Genomic DNA, 22,703 nt, shown 5'->3' with positions numbered 1-22,703 from the left:
TCAGAAAGTAGATATTATGATCATGTACCTATACGGGAAACAGTTGAAGAAGAAAACAGTAGATTAAGAGAACAAAACGGAATTGTAAGACAAATTTTAAAGACCAATGCGAGTTTTATATGAAAATACTAAAAGGTAGCATGAAATACATAGCTACGATCAAAACTTACAGCAGTCATGGAAGATTTCCAACAGCTATCAGCGTTAAGGCATACCGAGCCAGAAAAAGCGCTTTTGGATCAAGAGCAAATTATTCAAGAAATAAACCAAAGTTAGTGTTAACCAGATTTCCATACATTCTCTCTAACAACTAAATTCATATAGATTCTAAAATACTTAATGAGAAAATACAAATATTGGAAGAAGTTCTAGGGAAATTGGCGGAAGAAGATACGAGTATGCCTATCAAAACAGATTCTAAGGAGACACCTGAAATTAGAGCAAAAAGTAAAGTATTTCCTTAACAAGATGGACAATTATATCATTTATTAATGATCAATTAGTGAAAAAGATGCTAAAACAGCAAAGCGAAATAACTGAAAAGGAAAAGAAACTCAAGCAGGAAAATATGATTCTTAGAGAACTGACAGGTTTAATTGTTAAAGAAACAAAGACAAATAATGAAGGAGTCCAGTATGTTTATAACTTGAGTGGCCGCAATGGATGTAGGTTAGAGTTTATAAAAGAAAACATTGGAATGATTCATTTTGTTGTAGCATTCGATTTTTCACTGTTTATTCCAAATCAGGAGAGTAAGCAAGTTTCCTATTCCCCAATGCTTCAAGCACAACATAACACAGCGATTCTCTCACGATTACCAGATTTCCTTAGGTCCGATATTGAATTTGATAGAAGACAGTTGAATAGGTTTTTCTGGAGACTCTCTTCAGTACTTTATGAAGAAAGTAATGATAAAATGTAGATAGTATCCCTTTTTTTAGTTGTGCCCAAGGTGTGAACTGGCTTAGAGTGTCTCTTTGGATAGTAATTCTCAGGTTGATGCCGAAAACCTCAATGTAATAAAATGCCATACTTGTCTTTTTTTTATGATTTAAAAAATAGGTTACTATCTCATTTAATGTTTTTGTTTAATAATAAATATGGCTGTATTTCTCTCTTGTAGTTTTCTTATTTTCTTATGATAAGCTATATTTCTAAAAGAAAGAAAAGAGAGAGAAAAGAAAAGCAATATTAGTTGTAATGTAATCTGATAATTCTTTCATTTGGAAAAATAGCTTTATTATTACAGCATGTCTTGTATAATGAATAATATCTTTTGCTGCAACTTGATTTCTTTTGGCTCATTTGTTTCTTTAAATAATGGTACTTTTAGTTTCATTAAGTCTCTTTGTAACTGTTTAGCTCGTTTATCCATCTCTTTCAGTACATGTAAATCCATTTTATGCAATTCTTTTTCACATTCTGCTTCAATGTACTTCATCCGCTTTGGATCTTTAATACCTATTAACTCCCTATTTAATGTTTAGAAAAAAAAAAAGCGTCTTCATATAAATCCATTTACTTTGCTAATAAGCTTTTCTTTTGTTCTTCATATCTTTTCTTGATTGACTCTCTATGTTCAAATAGTTCTTTCTCTATTTGGTTCTGCCTTTCTTTATGCTCTCTTATCACTTGTAACAAATTAGTTTCTTTTGTCATATTTGCCAAGTGGACCAAGACTTCAGGTGTAATACTTGTCACATTTTTAAATTGGTCTTCTTGCTTGCTATTATTTGTTGAAGATAAATACTCTTTTCTTACTTGATCGATAACATTTTGGTTTATATTTGATAAATCTAAATTGGTGAGAGAAGGATCTATTGTATTTGCTGTTTCATTTGGAATCTTGATGTCTTGACCCTACATTCCAAGATTGAAAAATAAACTAAGCTATTTTCTTAATAGTGTTTTTGTTTTACTTTGAATAAAGAAAAAAGTTGACTGTAATCCATTTTAAAGAAAGGAGTTGCCCTTTTAGTCCTCTCACAAAGTAAAGATATAAGCTTTCAAGTACAGTCACATCCAACAAGGCCTGATCTTGTAATACAAATTTATGCAAAATAATTATAATTGTCCCTGAAATACTTGTACTTGTAGGTATCACTCTTTTTAAGAGAAAGTTTATATATTTAATGAAACTCTATATTTAGTAAGGCAGTGTGCGAAGCTTATGAGAATTTTTTAACGACATAAGGCGTCATAAAGATAAAAGATTACATTTGTAAAGCAACAACGCTTTTCGTAATTATAGACTTTATCTGTAATTACTACTGCTATAGACGAGACTGTTTTTGTATAGTGTATTTGGTTAACGGTATCGATCGTAAGTTTCTATAGTTGCTTTACTATTTCTGGTCCTTTGCTCAACTATGAACATTTTCGATTGTCAAATAATTAAGGATGTTTGGATGCTGAAGTATCGGTAAAATGAAACCATGGTCATTCCTTGTTTATCACTCTTCTACAATTATTCTTCAAGATGACGCCGATATTGATGTGATGCTATAACTACTGCTTACCAAATATAACACTTGTTGTAGTTTATTGTTGCCAGGCGTTCTATAATGTACCTATCTATTATTAAACGCGGCTGTATTTTGTTGTTGGTTTAATTTGATTGTGCATATGACAACTGAAACACTGTATACTGTTTTGATTATGCTAAAGCGTAAATGAAGTTTTGGATTGTGAAGTAGTGAGAAATACAATAGAACAGGTTGTCATGTCCAAACATTGTGATGAGGAATTTTTTTTTAAAAAAAAACATACAAGCTATAAAAATTTTATTTTTTTAAATCCATGTCTTCATCATTATCTTCTTCTTCTTCAGATTGAGCTCTACTGCTATTCTGTGATCCTAGTCTTTTTCTGTTTCTATATTTCCATAATTTATCTACAACATCTTCTGCGCCAAACACGCCACTAAAGCCTCTAATGAAATCATGACTTTTATCTTCCCAATGCAATATGGTGTCATTAATAACATTCTTGAGTGTTAGTCTTAGATCCTCAATGTGCTTCTTTGTCTTGATTTTTCTTTCCTTCAAAAATGAAATATTCAGCTCCTTGGCACTCACCCCTCTTTCAAGGTTTCTTCGCAAATAAGCATCATAATCACGTACAATGCGTGTAATCAAATCTGAAGTGGATATACCATCTGTACGTTCTGTGGGGAAGAATCTGCCTTGTTCCTTGACAAATGCATAAACATCACCGGATTCTTTGCTTTGATAGGGTTCAGCATCGTGCGCGACATAATCAATCTTGTGATGATCAAGGAATTCTTGATCGACTATCCAAGGTGCATCAGGTATGACTTGATCTACCCACTTGCAATGTCTAACAGCTTCATATCTTTCAATATCCGTCATTACTGTCTTTCCTTTACGTTTATGAGTTTCAATATCATTGCACACTATAGAAGCATATTTAATAAGATTGAAACTAATACAGTCTATAAGCTACCTCCAACTAAGAGATATACATTAGGAAATGCCTTCTTTGCTTGTTCTAGCGCTTTCGCATGTCCAAAATGAAATAAATCATAGATTCCATCACAATAGATACGTACAGGTCTATCAACAGGTGGCTATTTCATGGTTACTATCATCATATTTTATATCTCGTTTATCTTACGGGATTAATTTTAAATCCGTACTGTTCCTCGATTCCTGGCGGTAAACAGGGTATATCATTTTCTTCTTCGCTTGAAATAGGCTCAACTTGACGTGCTCTTTTTGATATTGGCGTTATTTGTTCTTGTTTTGTTTTTGAAGCTGATAATGAAGCATCTGCATTGTCTTCATCTGTCATAAATTTAATCAACACTTGCTTGCATTATTTTTTTTTTCTGCTTACCAGAAGCATCGCGAGAAGTAGGCTGATCCTCTAGACTTGCTGCTTTTTCCTCATGTTCTCTTTTTCTTTTAAAAGTTCTAGATTCGGATAAAACAGAAGAACTCATTGTATGCTTGAAAGAGAAAAAAAAAAAGGGAAAAAAAAATAACCGCCTTATGAATGAAACTCAGGTCGCAAAACATTTATTACTGTTATCCCGCTCTTGTTTGAAAGTACTTGTTCAAAATTTACTTGTAGTAAGAAAGAACATATTTTATACCTTAATTGGCACCATAAGCACTGCATGCAACAATTTAACCCATTATAGCCTTCCTTTTTCATTCCTGGTTCGTTTTCAATATATAAATTGATTATATAACTCAACTCTGTAGCTCTTTTATTTTTAACTTATCCACAAAAAAACATCCTTTATGAAAAGTCAATCAGTGAATTCCCATTAATTCACATGAAATTGTCCTTTAACATTGATCCATCAACATTGTTATATACATTGCACTACCTAAAGTACAGTCAAACTTGTGGAATTTGATGTTTTCTCAAAAATAAAAGTCGGAACGTCAGATATAAATGTTCACGTGCAACGCTGAGGCGTCTTATCCACCAACGACGTCGAGAAAACTGGCGTAGGTTCTGTCATCAGACGGCAAATGGGAAGTACAAAAGCTATTTTTATGATGGCTCGTCCTTTTGGCCAAATGAGGCAGCTGCTAGAGTCACTATACTCCTTCGTAGAATACATCAAGAAAGTCTGTATCAGGAAAAATTTAAAGACAATAATCAGACATCACATTAACTTCACACTTCTATATTTTTAACTGTTTTCTTACAGTGTACGTCTACAGGCGGCACTTCAATAAAATCCTCATACAAAAAAAAAAAAAAAAAAAAAAAAAAAGCTATTTCTAAGTCGTATCCGTAAATTATTTAATAAACTAAAATATTCCTACAAAAAAAAAGATTTGTGTGCATTCAAGTTTTTTTAGACATTAAGTCAGAATAAAAAGATTCAGTTTTTGGATTTTAAAAAATGATTGTCATTTTAAGCGAAAGCATTTTATCAATAAATATTTATACAAAAGAGTGGTAGTGAAACGATAAAAGAGTAAAGCATAAATTGTATGCAGCATACTTTCATACATTTATTTTTTAAGAAGTCCAGTTTTTAATGGCATGCATAATAAAAGCAATTTTCACGATTTCTGTCTGTTGAATTTTGTGTAATTGCTTTAATTATTTTGGGTTCCAAAGAACTATTAAAATCATAAGCAGAAGCTTTTGATTGATTGTAACAGCATTCATATATCGTTTTCGCCACATTGTACAAACGACCCAAATATGGAATGAATTGAGGGAGCTCATCTATTGATAAGGGAAGGTGAATGTGGTCCAACTCAACTATTGATAGGATGCTGCCTATTGTCGTACTAATATAGAACTGAACATTCGTACCTGACAGAGAAATAATGGGATTCAGTATGCCAAGTTGGCTTCAATCATTGTGAACTTACCTATAGCCATTACTTGGAATGCATACTTTAACCTGAACTTGATTATAGCTCTTTTTGAAAATATACACAAACGGTGTAAATCAATGTTTACTTTCTTATGATCCTTGACATGCTTAATAGGTTTGACCTCAAAATAACCAATCACTTTGTCGTCATTTTCAACCAATCCGTCTGGTCGTTTTTTATCGTTGCTGTCATCAATTAATGGGAGAGTGTTTGTCCATTCAAAGAGAAAGCCCCCAATGCTACTGTCAAAGAGCTTTTGAAAGTGTGATTGTAAATATCTTGTGCAGAGTTCAAATTCTTCCACATTTTTCTTTTGATTTCTCATTGGCAGTACATCAATCATGGATCGTATACAGTAGTCGCTCTATTTAAGGGTGTCTGATTTAAGGATATTTTCCATTTATGGGTGTATTTCTAAAGAACGGCATAGGTCCCCAGTATAAATACCACTATACCACTATTCTATTTAAGGGTGCAACGCAAATATTTTTTACCACTAAATAGAAAATTTTGTAAGTGATAGTTTTTTGGAGTACTCTTACAACAAATTAATTACTTTGTAAAATAAGATCGAAGATCTGTTTGATCTTTTGACTTAATTAATTCAGCACAAGAGTCAGCCAACCTAATTCGAATTTGGCAATGTCATTTACGGTCAAGATCGTCCAAAGGAACTTCGTACATGAGAATAGTTTCATAGGCTTCTCTCAACCGTTTTTTACACTCTACTATATCGACACGTTGCTCATCTTGCTCTGTATTATCATTTTCTTCTGTTTCATCTATGTTGCCTTCTGCCATTTCTTCATTATTAGTAGTGCTTGTTGTATAACATACTATCATCTCTCTTTCATCTGCTTCAAGGTTCAACTGGCTAACATCAGTAACTTTGTTGTCAAAGCTCCCGGGGAGATCTGGGAGCATTCCATTTATTGTTTCTGGTTTTACTTTAAGCCATGTATTAGCTAAAAAAAACCATAGCCTGAGCTTGATCCATTTTGTAAACATTCGGATTATCCAACTTTTTACTGATACACAGACATAAAGCACGGCCGTATCACGGGGCTCGGAAGTGTGCCTTAAAGTTGTCAATAATTCCTGTGTATACCAAATATGAATGAGAAAACTGTAAAATAAAAAGACAGCTTATATAGCATTTTATCAACAAATAATAGGGTACCTGCATCAAGAGCCTGTAGCTTGCTAGTCGTGTTTACTAGGAGAAATATCAATTTAATATTGTTGAGCGAAATTCTTATTTCATGAACGGACGCATTATCCAAAAGAAGAGCAATCTTTCGATTCTGTCTTCCAAAGACAACATTTAACTTTTTCACGTATGTGAAAATTTCAGTTGTCATCCAAGCATTAGTAGAATAATAGTATTCAATTTCATGTTTTTTTTCCAATTGCAATCATGGATAACAAATTAGCTCTTGCTTTAAAACATTTGAGGCTCTTGTCTTGTGCGATAACAATTGGCTGCCCTTTGTAAGTCTCATCTGAGTTACAGAGCAATCCAACTGTTAGACGAGTTTTACTTTTTTTTAGGTCATCAAGCGACACGGAGCATATGGTTATTCTTGGTGGTGGCTGGTAATATAAGCCTGTTTCATCAAAGTTCATGATATCTGCAGGATCATATGGCCCAAGAAGTTCTTCTATATTCCTCAATTCGTTCTGAATGTTTTCAGAAGTGATGTCTACCAAGGCACTTTCACCATGCCTTGGCCTGCATTTTACTCCAATTCGCTTAAAAAATTCGGTGAGCCATCCAGAAGAAAATGAAATTTCATTTTCAAGCGTTCTATACTTCACTCAAGCAATAGGTCTGACATATCGAAGGATTGAGTCTCGATTGGCTGGCAGATTGTTATTATTCATGTCTGCAACAAATTTTACTACTTGACAACATTAATATTACTATATAACGTTTCAGCATTTTTAAGAATGTTTGATATAGTCTGTTGGGCAAGTGGTTGATCTAAATTGAATTTCCTCATAGTCATTTATCTAATTCTGTTTGATTAAGCTGGCCAGTAGCATTTTGATCAAAAGTTCGGTTTTTTGAGAAAGGTGTACATGTTTATTATTAGACATTTTTTTATAGATAGAAACTAAAGAAAGAAAGAAAATAACTTGTTATATCAAATATTTATTCTTATCAAAATTATTCTGAATCTACGACTCGTATATTATCCTTCCAGCAAATTTGATCAAGTCTTAAGCAAGTTTTGATTTGTTGATATCCTTACACAATTACCAAATCTATACCAGCCAACGGTGGCCTATATGGAAACATGCTGTACAAACATGTCTATAATGTAGCTACAATACATATTAAGTGATTTCAATTTTTTAACAGTCACGAATTTCGATTTAAGGGCATGTTTTATTTAAGGGTGGATATTCCAAAAATTCTGGCCACTCTTAAACAGAGCAACGAGTTTATTTGATAATAGCTTGATAACAACGCGGTCCTTTTGTTCGTTAATGAGGTTCGACATTTTATTGTCGGCAATCGATTTGTCGATCAGCCCACAGTTGATATTATTGACAATCATGATGATATCCAACATAGTATCTTTTGGGAACTTATCGATAGAACAATCATAGTCAACAGAATCATATAACCAGTCATGAATTTACAAATAAGCAATTTGATCCTTTGAAACCTCAAGACTGGGCTAACCTCAAGTTCATAGCGGAACACTTGTAGGTTAAGCATTTCCAGACTGCTAATAATCTATTGATTTCTCTGTTGTAGTGTAAGATTTATGGAATCTGAAATCAATCCTCTTATGTTACCACTTGCTGAACGAACTGCGATCTCATATACAATCCAACCTATTTCAATCATTTACTCTTACCCTACGCACATTTTTTTAGTATAAGATGGTAAACATATATTTGCAATGATAACATGTCATTCTCTCTGAATATAATATGCCGTGGATAGGATTGAAGTCAGTAATGATTTTACCGAGACAGCCAAAATAGATAGATCAGGCATTTTAAAAGGTTCAAGAGAGATCTTATTAATCATCAAGTTTGCAGGAGGAAATGCTTCTTCGTCAATGGCAAAATACGACAGCGATATCAAGAAAATCTATGAGAATGCTTTAAAGTCAATCAAGCAAAGTAGAAGAAACAAAACCTTTACCATTCTCTATTTTAGTAAGTATAAGTCAGCAGATATTGATTCGGCGCATTCTGAAGCGACAGCAAAAAGTTTTTTTTGTCGTAGGTTGATGATTGCAAGAAGCCATCTGCAATGAGACGAAGATAATTCCCAATGCGATTTTAGTTGACAACTTTACGACTAGAAAGTGACCTGACATAATGGGTTTCTTCGTCATATTCAAGATTATAGCCTTTCAAAGCAAGAAGATACTGATTTGTTACGTTTTGGAACTGTTTAAACTTGCTGAATTGTTCTGCTATAGTTACGTAAGCATCGTCAGAGCTCACGTCAATTGAAAAAAATATAGTGTAGAAATTTTAATAGGGTCCGAGTTAATAGGAACCATAAAGTGACATCCTCACAAAAGGTATTAAATACTTAGCTCCGATCTATTAAAATTAATCCAATACCCCTCCACCGTTGGTTTTGCTCTAACGGTCCTGTAAACTTTCTACTAAATCTTAAAAACTTATCTTCTATTAAAATTTCCTGTTAAATTTGAAAGTCCTGCAAATAAGGCGATGGTTTACAGGAAAATGTTAAGATCGTTGATTTGCGCTAGAACATCCTTCATAAGATCGATCACTTTTATTCCTTGTTCTTCATGAGTATTTTTCTGTTCAGCTTCATAAAGGAAAGTATTTTTCATTGCCAAGTTTCGAAACAAAAGGTGAAAAAAAAGGGCCTCATAACGGGGCCATCGACAGGCCCAGGACAAAGCAATACTAGAGGGAACAAATGTGCATGTCGGAAGCATATTCAAAAGGAAAGACATAGGGTCATCTATTGCTTCAGGCATACAGAGACTGAATGCATATTTAGGTAGCTGATGGTGCATTTATTTTTGAGAAAACGCCCAATTCCATAGGTTTGACTGTACTAATGTACTCTGAAATTATGTTTTCAGCAACAGACTATTTCGAGGCAAACTTGCTCTTCCAAGTGCTCGCTACTAGCCACTGCATGGATAAAAGAAGAGATATTTGACCTATCATAGATCGTATATCCGCTTTTCCCATTAAACTACGATTTTTATACCTTTCAATTTTTTTTCTCTTTTGTTCTATTTTTCTTTTATTTTCTTTTATTTTTTTTTTTTTTGGCTGAATATAAGCAATTTACAAGTAAATACTGAAACATACTTTACTATGAATTGTAATAAAGCTATGTGTGTTGCTCTGTATATTTAAAGGATTATATTATTTATTATTCTGTACGTACAAGATTTGATTGGAAAAAACAAACGGCTTTTGTGCCTATAGCATAACTACTGTCTTGGACTGATGTAGCGAATTATTGTTACGTTGTTCATATTCGCTATGCAAAAATTCTATAGCAGACTTCTCACGCCGCATACGCAATAAACGCAAGATGTATTCGATAGGAAGCATATCAACACCTAATGTCACACGATCTTTGTCTTTAGGCTTGCTATTTACTGTATTTTTTGAATAATAGACCGATTTACTACGATTCGTTCTTTGTTTTTGCTTTTGTACATTGGTTTTTATGCTCACTGCTGAATTAGACTTTTGAGCTGCTTGACAAAGGTGAATGAGATGATCGGTACTCGAGTGATAAACAGTATTTAATGATAAAAGACAATAATACTCTAAACACTCTAGTTCTTCCAAAGAAATTGCATCACCATCTTCCCCACCATTGAACAAAATCTTCAAAAGCTTTTATGTAAAGCAAATATATAAGAGTCCAAATTCAATAAAACTCATACATTATTACTAATTACCTCTATCCATTTAAAGACAATGTCCAGTTCATATATATCCAAAGGTACCATGTCTGACACCTGTTCTGATAGAGGTGGTAGTAACATTTCATCTAGTATCATTAATATATCTTTCCAAATTTTCATGATAACAAGTCGCATGATAGTTTCCGATAGATTGCTGTAGAGAATATGTAGATTTTCTTCCAAAAAGTCTATTAAAAATGAAATGGCGTTTTCGCATTCATAGATACTAGGACTAGTTGTGTTATTAGTTGTACTTAGACTCAGTGAAGAAAAAAGGCTTGTTTTTCTGCAAAGTAATCTATCAATTACTTCACGAGATAAACAGTGGCTGATATAGGGCATCATCTATTTGGGCATACAAAAGAATACTAAATGAGAGACAGATTCGTATTCAAACTGTTGTTCTCTTACCTTGCTTACGACATGCTCTGCTACATCATTCTCAGTACGTCTGAGGATTCGAAATGATCTACCAAACCAGAACTGGATATCATTCTTTTCACCATTCATGCATATCCTAAGGTCAATACTTCCCTGAGGCGAAAGAGGGAGCTGGACTTCATGAGTTTGGCAATCACCAAATAATTCTTGTGAAAGTTTAAACCAGACACTGCCACATTCTTCATCTGCTCCTACCATGTCTTCACTATATACAATAGCCAAGACATCCAATGATCTTTCTTTGCTCTGAACATGCAACTCTTGGTTCCATCGAGGGTTTAAGGTTCGATAGATGGTCCTTGTCTTGAAGATTGGCTTGCCACTGACTTCTAGAACTACATAAGGATCACTCGTTCCACTTCTTTTCAATGGTGGTAATTTTTGAGCACGTAATATCTCTATTGAATACGAATAGCAGCTTTCACCAGAAGTGGCCTGATTGGTGTCATTCATGTGGGCTCTCATGTATTCCACGAGTTGCTCACCATGCATGGATTGGTATAGTTTATCTAGTTTACATCGAACGGCTTCTATATCGTTTAATTTGACACAAATCTTAATAATTTACATAAGTGATACACGTGTAGGATCTTCATTTCTTTCTGCTTACCTCTGGACGTATGCTAGCAGGGATACAGCAGTCATCTTTTTGAGGTCCCTTCATGCCTAGAAGCTGGTATTTTGCAATATCAAAGATGGAATCACCAGGTAATTTTAATTCCTCCAAGTTTGTATGTATATCCAATTCCAAGTCCTTTTTAATTAAAACTTCAATTGCTTTACAAAACCTCTCTATAGCTTCACTAATAACCTTTGACAGACGTGTTTGAAATAAGCAGTACTGAAGATAATTTGGCCACTGTAAGTCGTTGATAAATTCAATTGATTTATCTAATATGACGAAAAAGTCATCTACGGAGGATGAATAGCAAGCAGTTTTGTTTATGCATTGAAAATTGTCTTCTTCAATCGCGTTCATCACCCATTCCAAAGTAGACTCGTGCATCATGTTTAGCCAGCGTTTGATATAGGGCAAAAACCAAGACTCGATCTCAAGCGAACTTTTTTTATTCTTTAAGCCATATTTGGTGTATAATCTATCTAGTTGAGCTAGCTTATGATATAGCTCAAAGATTGGATCAAGCAAAGAGAAATTTCTTGAATGAGGGCTGCCTAACCAGTTTTCCATTTCTAAAGCAAAGTATGGTAATTGTACATCCATGACTATGCTTGGTACCGATAAAGTGCCTATTATCTTTACTTGGTGAATCTTTCGTTCGATCAGCAGGATCATCTCCTTATTCAACATATCTGCCATTATGGACAAGCTGAGTAGGCCGTTCTCTTGTCCTTTATTGGCTGACTGTTCAATACATCTCCATCTTTTAATAGCTGCGCTCTAATCACAAGAGTTATTAAAAGAATATCTATAAAAAGAAAAAAAAAACTTCTTTTGCTTTACTTTAATCGATTCTTCGAGTTGCATCAAATCCTTTGTTTGATCCAGTTGAACCTCTGTGCAAGCGCTGATGTATGAAACCTTGTCTAATAAGCTTGTTACATCTTCAATACCAGCAAGCTCCCTAGTTAGAAATCAATGATTAAAATTAGACAAATGTCATATTGATAATACATGCTCACCTTATTTCCCAGTACTCAGAGAGTTTGTTTGCAAGAACATGTAAAAGAGAGTTATTTAATCCAACTAACACACGCTTCAAAAAACTAGACTGGGCTATCTGTTAGGTAAAGGTTTACTTGCTGACTGTTGATACAACTTACATCCGTTTCCATCCATGAATTAATAGGATGCTCTTTACAGACTTTTTCTAAAAGTTTCAATCCTTCCTTTATCTCTTCCATATCTACACTTCCATCACCAATTCTTGATTTAATAGCGTTCAAATAAAGGGTAGCTCGGAAAGGACCAGAGAGTCTCCATGTCTTTGAACATTCATTCAATAGCTCTTCTGATTCCAAAGAGAGCAAGTGATAAGGCTGCAAGCTGCTGTCGTGATCAATGCAAAGGTTCATCAAGTAGCGAAAATAGCTTTTAGGATCTGGAGGGATAAATACAAAATGTTCAAAGATATCATCACTACTGGATGACGTAGACTAATATCTATTAATATCGGTTGTATATTACATTTAATCTGCTCTTACTGAGATGTAAGATGAAAGTGAAGCTGTTCTTGTCCGCCTCGTAAAGCTTGTTTTTCTCATTCGTGTGTCTTCACCGGAAGTGATTGACAAGTTTGGATTTAAATGAACGATTGTACTCATTTTTTCTGTAAGTTGTTTGATCTCTAGCTTTTGCCATTGTTCATAGGCTTCTGCTGTATAAAAGTCTTCTCGTTTTCCCAAAAATGAACGATTTGTGTGGATACTGTCTATGCAATTCTTCAAGTCGTAAAATAAGGCCTAGATCCATTCGAATTATTATCACTATAACATGTTTTATCTTATTTTGCTTTACTGTTTCTGTGCATGTAGCAGTGAGTTCATATAACTTCTTTTTATGCTCATGGTCTTGTATCTTAAATAACTCCTTTATATAAATGATGATGGGAAACTCCTCTAGTGGGCATGATCCAGAAAGTGTGCTAGATCGTTTTCGAGAATTTATTTTTTCACTATGCAACAATTTCTCCAAAATCTCTTGTGTGACAGCTACCTCCTCTTCTTGTAATGTTTGAAGCATTAGACTGCTAAAGAGAGTTCCTTTGATTGATTTGTCTGCCTGTAAGAATAAATCGGCCACATCATCTATATATCGTCGACCTTCATCCAAGTCCAATAACAAGGTCTTGCATGTAGATCGAACATCTGGACAAGTTGATGTATCCTGGTGTGTATCTTCCAGCTTTTTACAAAGTATCCTGGTCACCTCTCGAGATAATCTGTCTCTTCTTGCAAGTAAACTAGCGTAAAATGAAGTACGCTTTTTGCTGTCACGTTTGTTTTGTTCAATCCATGCAAGAATGGCACAACGTAAAACATAATCATATAATACATAAGGATTGATAGATCGGTTGGACGTTCTTTTACTGTTGGTAGCAGAACCTCTTTTGATAGTTGAACAATGTAACTCTGTGGTTGAAATAGAGTACCTCATAATGAGATAAGAAGAAGAAAAATGAAAAAAAGGGGTTTTTTTCTTTCTTTATTGTTATTATATTCGCTTTAAGAAAACAATTGGCTAATTCGATCTTTTTTTTTTCTCCTGATTTTAGGGACCCTTCTTGTGTAAATGCACTCAAAATGCCACAGATTCACCTTACATTTTGAATGTTATGACAAGCCTAGTATTTGATGCCATTGAAGGGTTTTATATCACAAATTTCATATGTAGTAAGGTTTGCTAAACTTTGATTTATCGATTAGTGTGAACATCTATTAGCTTCTCTTTGTTTAAAATCAACAACTAGATGCAGACTATTCATATCATTTGTTTTTGAGTGTAGCAATAGGTTTTTATTGATAAGGTGACAAAAATGCAATCGTATTATCTTTCAAGCTTTGGCAGATGTAAATTTTAAATTTTTAGGTTCATAAAAGTATGTTTTGTGTCTGCATGTAATAGGAGAGTTGTTTGTGGAGTGTTTTCTTTTGAAGTTTACATTGATAAAAAGTATGGATTCAAGCAACTAAATCAAAGAGAGTCTAGCATGCTGCTTTTCCTTGAGTCTTTCTATTTTTTTTTTCTTATTGCTTTATTGAATGCGTTAAATTAATATTCTGTTTCTTTGGCATGCTTTATCCCTGAAATTCTGTAGGAGCATTTTACTTTTCCCTCTCCTTTTTTGTTGGGCGTAAGGTACGGAGTATGAAAGTCATGACATAAATAGTAAATTGTAAACAAGATTATCCTCCACAAAGCAAACAATGAACCTTTAACAATCATTACATGACCTTAAGCAATGACGCAAAAAATAAGAAAAAGACTATTTATACTCTTCTGTGCTGTTTACTTACAAGCATATAAATAATTAAATACATCAGATTATATGGAGAGTGTGTATCATTATTGACAATAGCATAGATTATGATCAACTCAGCTATGTGATCCAAATAGACAAAGTCATTATGTGAAATCATCATATAAAAGCCTAATGCACATATAAATTCAGTACTTTTCCATCTTAATGTATATTTACTGAAAAATAAAGCTTTATACTTTTTATCGTGTCTTTAAAAACTGAATATGAAGAGGAACTAATAAAAATAAAATATTTGAGTGTATTTAAGATAAAGTTCCTTATTTATTTTACATTTATTCTCTGTTTATCAGATCACATACTAGTTATGGCTGATGAGACATAAATGGCCAATATAAAATATAGCTTTTATGATTTGCTTTGATCCAAAATGATGCCATATACACCTTAGGAGTAGGATGCTGATAAAACGAGGCGTTTGTGTCTTGTATTATTAATAAAACGGTGATTAAAGAACATTGTAACAACTAAATATATTTCATAGTAAAAAGATGTATTAAAAAAAGTGCTTTAGTCAAAAAAACAAGAGAAATTTATCAGACAAAAAAAAATTTTATTCATTTATTTAAAAAAAAGTACCTTTTTAGTTCTCAAAGCTTTTTAGGCTTTGATTAACAGGATCAACCACGAGAAGGTAAAAGTACATCTGATCCCAAAAATAAATAAAGCTGTAGTATCTGTGCTGCCAAAGTCAACACGTAAAACATTCAAGAAATGATGAAAGAGGAAAGGAAAGGAAAAGGAAAGGAGCAGAGGGGGTGGAGAAGGAAAAAAAAAAGGATGTTTAATCTCTCACTCTTATTTAAAGTTGATCAGGCTTCAAATAAGAGTGATTGGCCCAATCGAGTTGCCACGACAAAACATGACAAGCCAATTTGCAAAGCTGCTCCAAGGTACCTTGCAGATGACCATCTACCAACCAAAGCCACCAGTTCATGAAAGCGTTACTAACAAGGCACGATCACCCTTCATATCTGGCTTTCCTCCTGTATCACTCGCTGGGTTCATCGATGTGCAAGCCTGTTAGGGGTCTGTTAAGGTTTCGCTAGACTACAACGGTATCAGGTATTGACGGCCTCCACCAGTAAAGATCGACACTTCCGAAACTACAGTGCCCCTCTGGATAGACTCTAGAGCCTTTCTTGACACCTTTTGGGACAACAGCAGTTCTTCCGCTTCCTTCTGCGAGCTCTACAGGTCTAATCACCAGAAGTTTCATCACCAGAGTGAACACAAGGCTGTTGAAGCGTGCCAAAGAACCATGAAAAGATATTAAAAAATCGGTAAATATAAGATTAAACATAAAAGAATAAAGAATAAAAAAAAAAAGGCAAAAAGGACCCTTTTTATCCCTTTTTTTTTATTGTCGTTGAGCTGAAAAAAGGGTCTGGGAAGGGACAAGGTTTGAACCAATAGATTTCAATCAATAGCATTTAATTGCTCATTGTTTACTTTTCATGCAACTCTAAAGGCGCTCATGGGAAAAAAAAAAGACAGGCCTTCTGTTTGCTTTTGAAATGAACTCTTTACTCCTTTATTTAAAATGAAGACCATAATTAAACATTTATAAAATCAGGAGTAATTTTGTTTTTATGCTTTAAAAGTAGAAATAACCTTGTTTTTTTGTGGTTAAAGAAGCCGCTCTAGATTATCACATTCTGTACTACTTTATACCTAAATTGTTTACTTTCGTCATTTAAAAAAGGGAGAGAGAAAAAAAAAAGGTTCCTTTAAATTTGTTTCCATTAAAAAGAGATGGAGAGGAAGGCAAGTGTATTTCATGATGCTTTGAAAAATGAAAAGTAATTAATTTTTACATTGAATGCAGTGAATAAAATTAAAGTTTGTGAAACAATTCATTTTTACCAAAAGATAATGAATTCAAAAAAGTAAAACAAAAGGTTAATATCATGCCAAAGGTAGTTTATATTTAATGAATTCTTTCTTTTGCTTTTATACAATAAAAAAAAGGTAGAAATGCCCATGGACGCATTTTGTTCTCTTTCTTATCTTACAGCTTTCTTTGGTGAGAACATATTTACGGCGCAGAGTAAATATCAATAAAAGTGCTAATTTATGGTTTGTTAAAGAGACAAGAGTAAAGAATAATTGAATTCATTCTCTGCTTTCTCTAGTAAAAAATAATATGGAAATAAAAAGAATAGATATTTAGTGTAACAGGACTCAGCATGAATCTTCAAGTATAGAATCATGATTGATGTATCTCTTTTAGTTTCCATTCGTCAGGACTTTTAAAACCAGAAGACTATGCCCATATACTCATTGTATGTTTGACCTGTCAACATAATCAGTAATGTAATCCGTATGAAAATCATTCTTTCTAAATTGATATGATGTCATCTGATAATACAAGTGACATGTAGGACTTGTCTTTAACTCTTTTATAATTTTTGAATACCAAGCTGCAAATTAAAATCTGTCTCTTTCTTCAAGTAGAACTTGTATGACATTTAAATTCGCTTGGCTAAATCAAGGACTAAAAATAACCGCCCTTTTTTTCTTTTTCTTTTTCTTTGTATAAGCACCATTGTTTTATATATGAGTTGCTTTAAATCAATAGCAAGCTGATCCAACATTTAATTATAAACGTCTTTCCTTTAGACGCCCTACCCATTTCAATTATACAATCAACATTTGGCGTTTTCTATTTGAAAATAAACATTATATTTTTATAAAAGACTAAATGATTGGGGGTTTTTTTTTATTATAAACGAATTTCATAAATAGTTTTACGTGTATATGCGGGCTTACATGGTATTCGATGAATTATTTAATTGGAGCTCTTACTTCAACCACCCTTCCATGTCTACGAGCCCATTCTGAGCATGCTCTACTTTGCTGATCACACAAGGTTAACAAGACACGTCTTTGTACTAATTCTGCAACCGATGCCCAATCGTCAATCCAGTGGCATTCTTTCATTTCAAATACAGACAAATTTGGACAGTATTTAGCATAGGCTTGCACCGTCTTGTTGGTCAATCGATAACAGTTATTGACCGAAATCCTCTCTAAAGCTTTTCCTCGATATTTGGCCAAGAGTAGTAAACATTCATCTGTCATGTCACATCCTGCCAGCCCTAAAACGGCTACTTTTGTATATTTGGCAATCATTCCAATCGATTTCATCGTGATTCGCTCCCTGTCACGTACTCTGCCCACATTGAGATGGTGTAAGTCAGGACATCGTCTGGCCACAATGCTGATAGATTTATCCGATATGTCACCACAGGCGCGCAGATCAAGATGCGACAGCTTAGGACAAAACATGGCTGCATAAATGATGGCTTCATCCGTGATGCGACTGCAACCTGCCAGAGAAAGAAAGGTCAAGGTGGAGAATGTGTTGAATTTGATGAACGACTGGACAGAGCTGTCAGAAAGGTGATCACAGATGTAAATATCCAACTTCTCGAGTCGTTGCATGTAAGGCGCTATCTGTTCAAGTGATCCATTGATGGACTTTTCCTTTATTTTCCGTAGACAGATGGATCTTACAGCGTTACGATATTGAACATGATGGCTGTAGGTTGGTTCACTGTAAATTTCGGCATTTATCTCTTCTTCGTTACAATCCAGAATGCGAGAAGAGGTGCCTCCATAGTAGTGCGGTGAGTACTTGTTAGAAAACATGGTCATCCACTGAGCGTATTCATTTTGCATGTGTTGTATCCCTGGTGAATTGGATACGATGGATGTGAACTTTAAAAATGAATCATATTCTGATGCACTATCTTCAAAAACAATGTTCTTCCACAAGTATCGAGAAGCACAATCATGCCAAAGGGAGTTGACAAACAAACAAGGATAGATGTGTTTATACAGTCTGCTCTTATCTTGATCTTGCCAATACGGAGTCACTAAATAAGAAACAATCTGGTTGACTATTTCGGGTAATTTTAAAGCAAGATGTGGTGTATTATTCATTTATGAAAAAGAAGACGGAAATAAACCAAAAGAAACAGAATAGGTAAAAGAACTAGTCCAATTGAAAGGTCATCGAGTTGTCAAGAGAAAGTAATTTTTCTAATTTATTTTCCTAAAAAGGTATCTTCGCAGTTTCTTAAATCTTTAAAGAAACACCCTGTAGCTGTCTCTTGACAATCGAAAGCCACCTTTGATAGCAACAAAAGGACTGGAATATAATCTGCTATGGTTTATATATCCAACTGCATGTAAAATAGCATTGTAAGTTTAGTCTCTTCATGGCTAATCTACGTATTGACAACATTTTATAGATAAAAAATCTCTTGATTTCACAGCAACGTTTGCTTCAAATCTTACTCTATCATTAATTTGATGTTTATTAAAATTTTGGTCTAAACAATTGACGCTCTTCAAATCGAATGGGTACAATCATTAAATCTCTGACTCGCTGAATTTCTTCTTCTGTTAATTTACACTCGTTCTTTACGTACCCCTCAATTGACCCATATTTTTCCTTTACTTGACAAATTGTTTCTTTCATCGCCAGGTAACTTATAGCTGTATTAGCATACACACAGTCCAGTACCAACTTGTATATACTTACGGTGCTGACATGACCATCAATACATCATCCATCGTAACATTCAACATTTTTGCTTTCTTTTCTAATTCATGCTCAGGTTCTAATCAAACAATTTAACATGAGCCTATTTTTTTTTTTTTTTTTTTTTTCATTTATTACCCCAGTAGCCAAGGTTACTTAAAGCATACTCATTAGCAATAATTTCATCGTCTACACCACATAATCCCAATAGCAGCATACCAAAAATACCCGTTCGATCTTTTCCTGCAGTACAGTGAACAATGATAGATTTTGTTGAAGTAGTCGAATGATTCTCAATCAAGTGTAAGAATATTTTCCTATACTGCGATGCACCCTTTTCTAAAATGACTGCATATACCTTTGGGAAACCATAGGGTCCCTCAAAGTAACCTTTCCATCGAGTGGCTAAGGCCTCTGGAGAATAGTCTGCTTTGGTAAACATGGCTGAAGGATAATGCGTTAAACCATCAATGGGACTATACTTTATCGATTAATATATGCTAACAGTATATAAAATATACTTACGGCATAACACCCTGTCTTTCAATTTCAGGTTCTGAACGGAAATCAAAAGCAGCAATCACATTGAGTCTCTTTAAAACCTCAATCCCTTTAGGCGTGATATCTACAAGACTGATAACCAATTAACACTAAATATACAATATATATATAAATGACTTACTGCCCGCATCTAAACACGATTCTTTCTCTGATGTAACCATTGCCATCTTTAATAGGCCATCCACCAATATCTCTGAAATTTTTGACGCCTTCAACATCAATCCAACGAGGAATCACCAGACTGTTATGTTGACCCATCAATATTGCTTTTCTATAAGCATCGTTTTCGTGCTTTTCAAAATATTTTTTAATAATGTCCACCAACTCCTGGTGGTAGCCGCTGTAGTGATGGTCAACATCGGGTAATAACATTAAAGTGTGGTTTGAAATTTTGTTGGCAAATATGGCCGCATGATAGGCAGGAACGATCTAATCTTTGTTAATCATCGCCAGTTTATGAAAGTGTTTCATGTATACCTGATCGTTTATACCATGAATGGTTAAAACGCATGTTGTTTTAGGCATACGAAGTACTATAGAAAAAAGTTCAAGCTTCTCTGTTTCTATTGACCTTGTGCCTGTTTGTTACCGTGTGAATTATCCCATGAGGTATAAGCTTCATATTCTTTTTGTGTCACTTGGATTGGATTGAATTGACCTTTTTGATACACTTTCCATATAAAATATCCCTATTCAATGTTACCAAGAGTGCATAAGAAAGACTTTCCAACTTACATTTTTCTCCAAAGAAAGCCTATCTTCTTCCGACAACAAGGACTTGTCCTTTGTATAAAAAGGAGTTGAAATATTAATATAATGAGTCAGTGGTTTGTCGCAAGTTGTAGCATATTTCAAGCCGCTAAGGGATCCTGGATAAAATTAAGCAAAAATAAGTCTAATAATATCAAAATGGTATACCTCTGTCAAAGGCAATGACTGCATATATTTCATATCCAAGTGATTCAAAGTATCTTGCTATAATATGAATATCATTTGTATTTTTCTATTTTTTTATTTTTGTTTTAATTAGTGAATAATATATAATAAACTATCTTGAACTTTACTACAATCTGATTATAACTCGGTTGTCCTTCACTATCGCCGTGACCATGTAAGTCGAATCGAAAGGAATTATAGGGTATTTGTTGAGCTAATAATTCTTGATATAAACCGTTTTTGTGACCTTTTATACCAATGACTTAGACATGAATTTCAATAACACGTAGTTGCATACCTTGTTCTCCATGTACGAGCAATACAAGCTTTTTATTTTCATTTGATTTTGTTTCAAGGATGCCTACTATAGTTTCGTCATCCTTATTTTTAATTGTTATCGTTGCCATTTCTGAAAAAATAAAATAAAATAAAAAAAAAAGAATAAAAAAGGCAAAGTGGTCTCTTCGGCAAGTTACACATGGGCATGTGTCATTGTGTTTCATCTCAATACAAGCAAAATATAATGTTCACGTAACAGCACATTTACTTTAATAAAGGAAAAATGATTGTCTACGAAAAAATGGCGCCTGTAATACAATTTACATCTGCTCGAATGGCATATTATTCTGACTTTTATGGACGCGAGTTTTATACCAAAAAGCGCCATAGTGGTAAATGAAGATGGAGCGTATAGCCATGAATTGGAAAGAAAATCATAAAATGATGAAATTGTATCACTGCAGAACAAAGTGAGTTGTAATCTTATGAAGTGTAACTGGGAGTGTCATCTGGTACTACATGACGTTAATAAATTCGATAAATTAATTCTTGCTCTTTTCTTTATCTATAGAAGTGTGCTTCCCCATCTTAATCAATGTATTTAGGTACAGAGTTCTGATAATGGAATGGTTGGGTTGAATAAGTATACTAATAAGAGTGATATCTTTGATAAATAACAATTTAATATAGAGCTTCCAACGTGAAATTGGTATTAGACGATGATCAGTGCTGGATGATTCAAAATATAGTCTGATAATTTCATTAATATACTCAGCACCTTATCACTTTGGATAATCTTTGATCGTCCAAAGAGTAATAAGGTGTTCCTTGATGCTCGTGTAACGATGAATGAAGATTTACAGAGCAGGCTCTTGAGTACATAATAACGTGTAAAACATCTGTTGCCAGAACAACATATTGATGAGCTTGTACTGAAGTAGAAAAAAGAGAAAATGTATCAACATAGATGTGATACCAGGGCACTTCAGGCATATTTAGTATTGTAGGTGTAATTTATAATTGATTAAATGTAAATTAACATACTTATAACTGATAGTTCTCCTTGAATCTTTTTTATTTAGGTAAAAAAATAAATAACATACATACACAAAAAAAAAAAGAATAAAGGGGGGGGAGGGAGAACCTATGGAATACAAACTACGCCTTACTTTATTCAATTAATAATTGAAGAATAAATTTGCATAAGTTAGGTTACTGAGGCTATTTGAAGTAATGTCCACTTCACATATAATGTTATATATGCATATCTGTAAATTATATATGAGAAATTGCATGGTTTCACGCGACATTCAAGCATTTAATAAGGAAATACCCCACCGCTGAAGCAATGACACTAAGTGAAAAAAAAAAAAAAGACATAAAAAGTTTGCTTGAATGATCAAGAAAATATATCTATATTAAGCTTTATTTATCTTTGTTCTAAAGTCATAATAAACAAAAATATCTAGAGAAGGATTGAATTGAATCTTTATGAAAAGGATACAGATGTTATACATAATTACATTTAGAATATATTTTTTCAGTTTGGTTGGAATTTACAGCTTTTTAGTTTAACAAGAAATCACATTTGAAGATTTTACTTTTGTTCTTTTGTTTGTCTATCATA

General features: G+C 33.7%; 11 protein-coding genes across 11 annotated transcripts; 4 read left to right on the top strand and 7 right to left on the bottom strand.

Moving 5' to 3' along the window:
• Window positions 1–177: 177 nt before the first annotated feature.
• RO3G_04073 (uncharacterized protein) lies at window positions 178–1,092 on the top strand (the record flags this gene model as incomplete). The annotated part of the gene is made up of 7 exons (XM_067658663.1): window positions 178–271; window positions 325–447; window positions 504–633; window positions 717–752; window positions 832–905; window positions 953–984; window positions 1,063–1,092. 7 exons carry the CDS (start codon window positions 178–180, stop codon window positions 1,090–1,092), a joined length of 519 nt encoding a protein of 172 aa, XP_067514764.1.
• A 151-nt stretch (window positions 1,093–1,243) lies between these two features.
• Window positions 1,244–1,952, bottom strand: RO3G_04072 (uncharacterized protein; the record flags this gene model as incomplete). The annotated part of the gene is made up of 3 exons (XM_067658662.1): window positions 1,244–1,472; window positions 1,523–1,860; window positions 1,920–1,952. 3 exons carry the CDS (start codon window positions 1,950–1,952, stop codon window positions 1,244–1,246), a joined length of 600 nt encoding a protein of 199 aa, XP_067514763.1.
• An 831-nt stretch (window positions 1,953–2,783) lies between these two features.
• RO3G_04071 (uncharacterized protein) lies at window positions 2,784–3,964 on the bottom strand (the record flags this gene model as incomplete). Its single annotated transcript, XM_067658661.1, has 4 exons — window positions 2,784–3,415; window positions 3,466–3,589; window positions 3,637–3,806; window positions 3,859–3,964. The coding sequence occupies 4 exons, from the start codon at window positions 3,962–3,964 to the stop codon at window positions 2,784–2,786; spliced, it is 1,032 nt and encodes a 343-aa protein (XP_067514762.1).
• A 1,124-nt stretch (window positions 3,965–5,088) lies between these two features.
• On the bottom strand, window positions 5,089–6,380 carry RO3G_04070 (uncharacterized protein; the record flags this gene model as incomplete). The annotated part of the gene is made up of 4 exons (XM_067658660.1): window positions 5,089–5,108; window positions 5,367–5,736; window positions 5,867–5,868; window positions 6,026–6,380. The coding sequence occupies 4 exons, from the start codon at window positions 6,378–6,380 to the stop codon at window positions 5,089–5,091; spliced, it is 747 nt and encodes a 248-aa protein (XP_067514761.1).
• A 409-nt stretch (window positions 6,381–6,789) lies between these two features.
• RO3G_04069 (uncharacterized protein) lies at window positions 6,790–7,160 on the top strand (the record flags this gene model as incomplete). The annotated part of the gene is made up of 3 exons (XM_067658659.1): window positions 6,790–6,863; window positions 6,924–6,968; window positions 7,010–7,160. The coding sequence occupies 3 exons, from the start codon at window positions 6,790–6,792 to the stop codon at window positions 7,158–7,160; spliced, it is 270 nt and encodes an 89-aa protein (XP_067514760.1).
• A 958-nt stretch (window positions 7,161–8,118) lies between these two features.
• RO3G_04068 (uncharacterized protein) lies at window positions 8,119–8,713 on the bottom strand (the record flags this gene model as incomplete). The annotated part of the gene is made up of 2 exons (XM_067658658.1): window positions 8,119–8,219; window positions 8,707–8,713. 2 exons carry the CDS (start codon window positions 8,711–8,713, stop codon window positions 8,119–8,121), a joined length of 108 nt encoding a protein of 35 aa, XP_067514759.1.
• Window position 8,714: 1 nt separating this feature from the next.
• Window positions 8,715–8,852, top strand: RO3G_04067 (uncharacterized protein; the record flags this gene model as incomplete). The annotated part of the gene is made up of 1 exon (XM_067658657.1): window positions 8,715–8,852. One exon carries the CDS (start codon window positions 8,715–8,717, stop codon window positions 8,850–8,852), a length of 138 nt encoding a protein of 45 aa, XP_067514758.1.
• Window positions 8,853–10,654: 1,802 nt separating this feature from the next.
• Window positions 10,655–11,414, bottom strand: RO3G_04066 (uncharacterized protein; the record flags this gene model as incomplete). The annotated part of the gene is made up of 2 exons (XM_067658656.1): window positions 10,655–11,305; window positions 11,361–11,414. The coding sequence occupies 2 exons, from the start codon at window positions 11,412–11,414 to the stop codon at window positions 10,655–10,657; spliced, it is 705 nt and encodes a 234-aa protein (XP_067514757.1).
• Window positions 11,415–15,610: 4,196 nt separating this feature from the next.
• On the top strand, window positions 15,611–16,013 carry RO3G_04065 (uncharacterized protein; the record flags this gene model as incomplete). Its single annotated transcript, XM_067658655.1, has 2 exons — window positions 15,611–15,770; window positions 15,913–16,013. The coding sequence occupies 2 exons, from the start codon at window positions 15,611–15,613 to the stop codon at window positions 16,011–16,013; spliced, it is 261 nt and encodes an 86-aa protein (XP_067514756.1).
• A 1,522-nt stretch (window positions 16,014–17,535) lies between these two features.
• RO3G_04064 (uncharacterized protein) lies at window positions 17,536–18,696 on the bottom strand (the record flags this gene model as incomplete). The annotated part of the gene is made up of 1 exon (XM_067658654.1): window positions 17,536–18,696. The coding sequence occupies one exon, from the start codon at window positions 18,694–18,696 to the stop codon at window positions 17,536–17,538; it is 1,161 nt and encodes a 386-aa protein (XP_067514755.1).
• Window positions 18,697–19,296: 600 nt separating this feature from the next.
• RO3G_04063 (uncharacterized protein) lies at window positions 19,297–20,119 on the bottom strand (the record flags this gene model as incomplete). Its single annotated transcript, XM_067658653.1, has 4 exons — window positions 19,297–19,379; window positions 19,439–19,776; window positions 19,826–19,933; window positions 19,983–20,119. 4 exons carry the CDS (start codon window positions 20,117–20,119, stop codon window positions 19,297–19,299), a joined length of 666 nt encoding a protein of 221 aa, XP_067514754.1.
• Between the last annotated feature and the right edge of the window lie 2,584 nt (window positions 20,120–22,703).

The sequence above is a fragment of the Rhizopus delemar genome, genomic scaffold (genome assembly GCF_000149305.1).
Source record: "Rhizopus delemar RA 99-880 supercont3.2 genomic scaffold, whole genome shotgun sequence".
Classification (NCBI taxonomy): Eukaryota; Fungi; Mucoromycota; class Mucoromycetes; order Mucorales; family Rhizopodaceae; genus Rhizopus; species Rhizopus delemar.
This window is presented reverse-complemented; position numbering and strand designations above follow the sequence as displayed.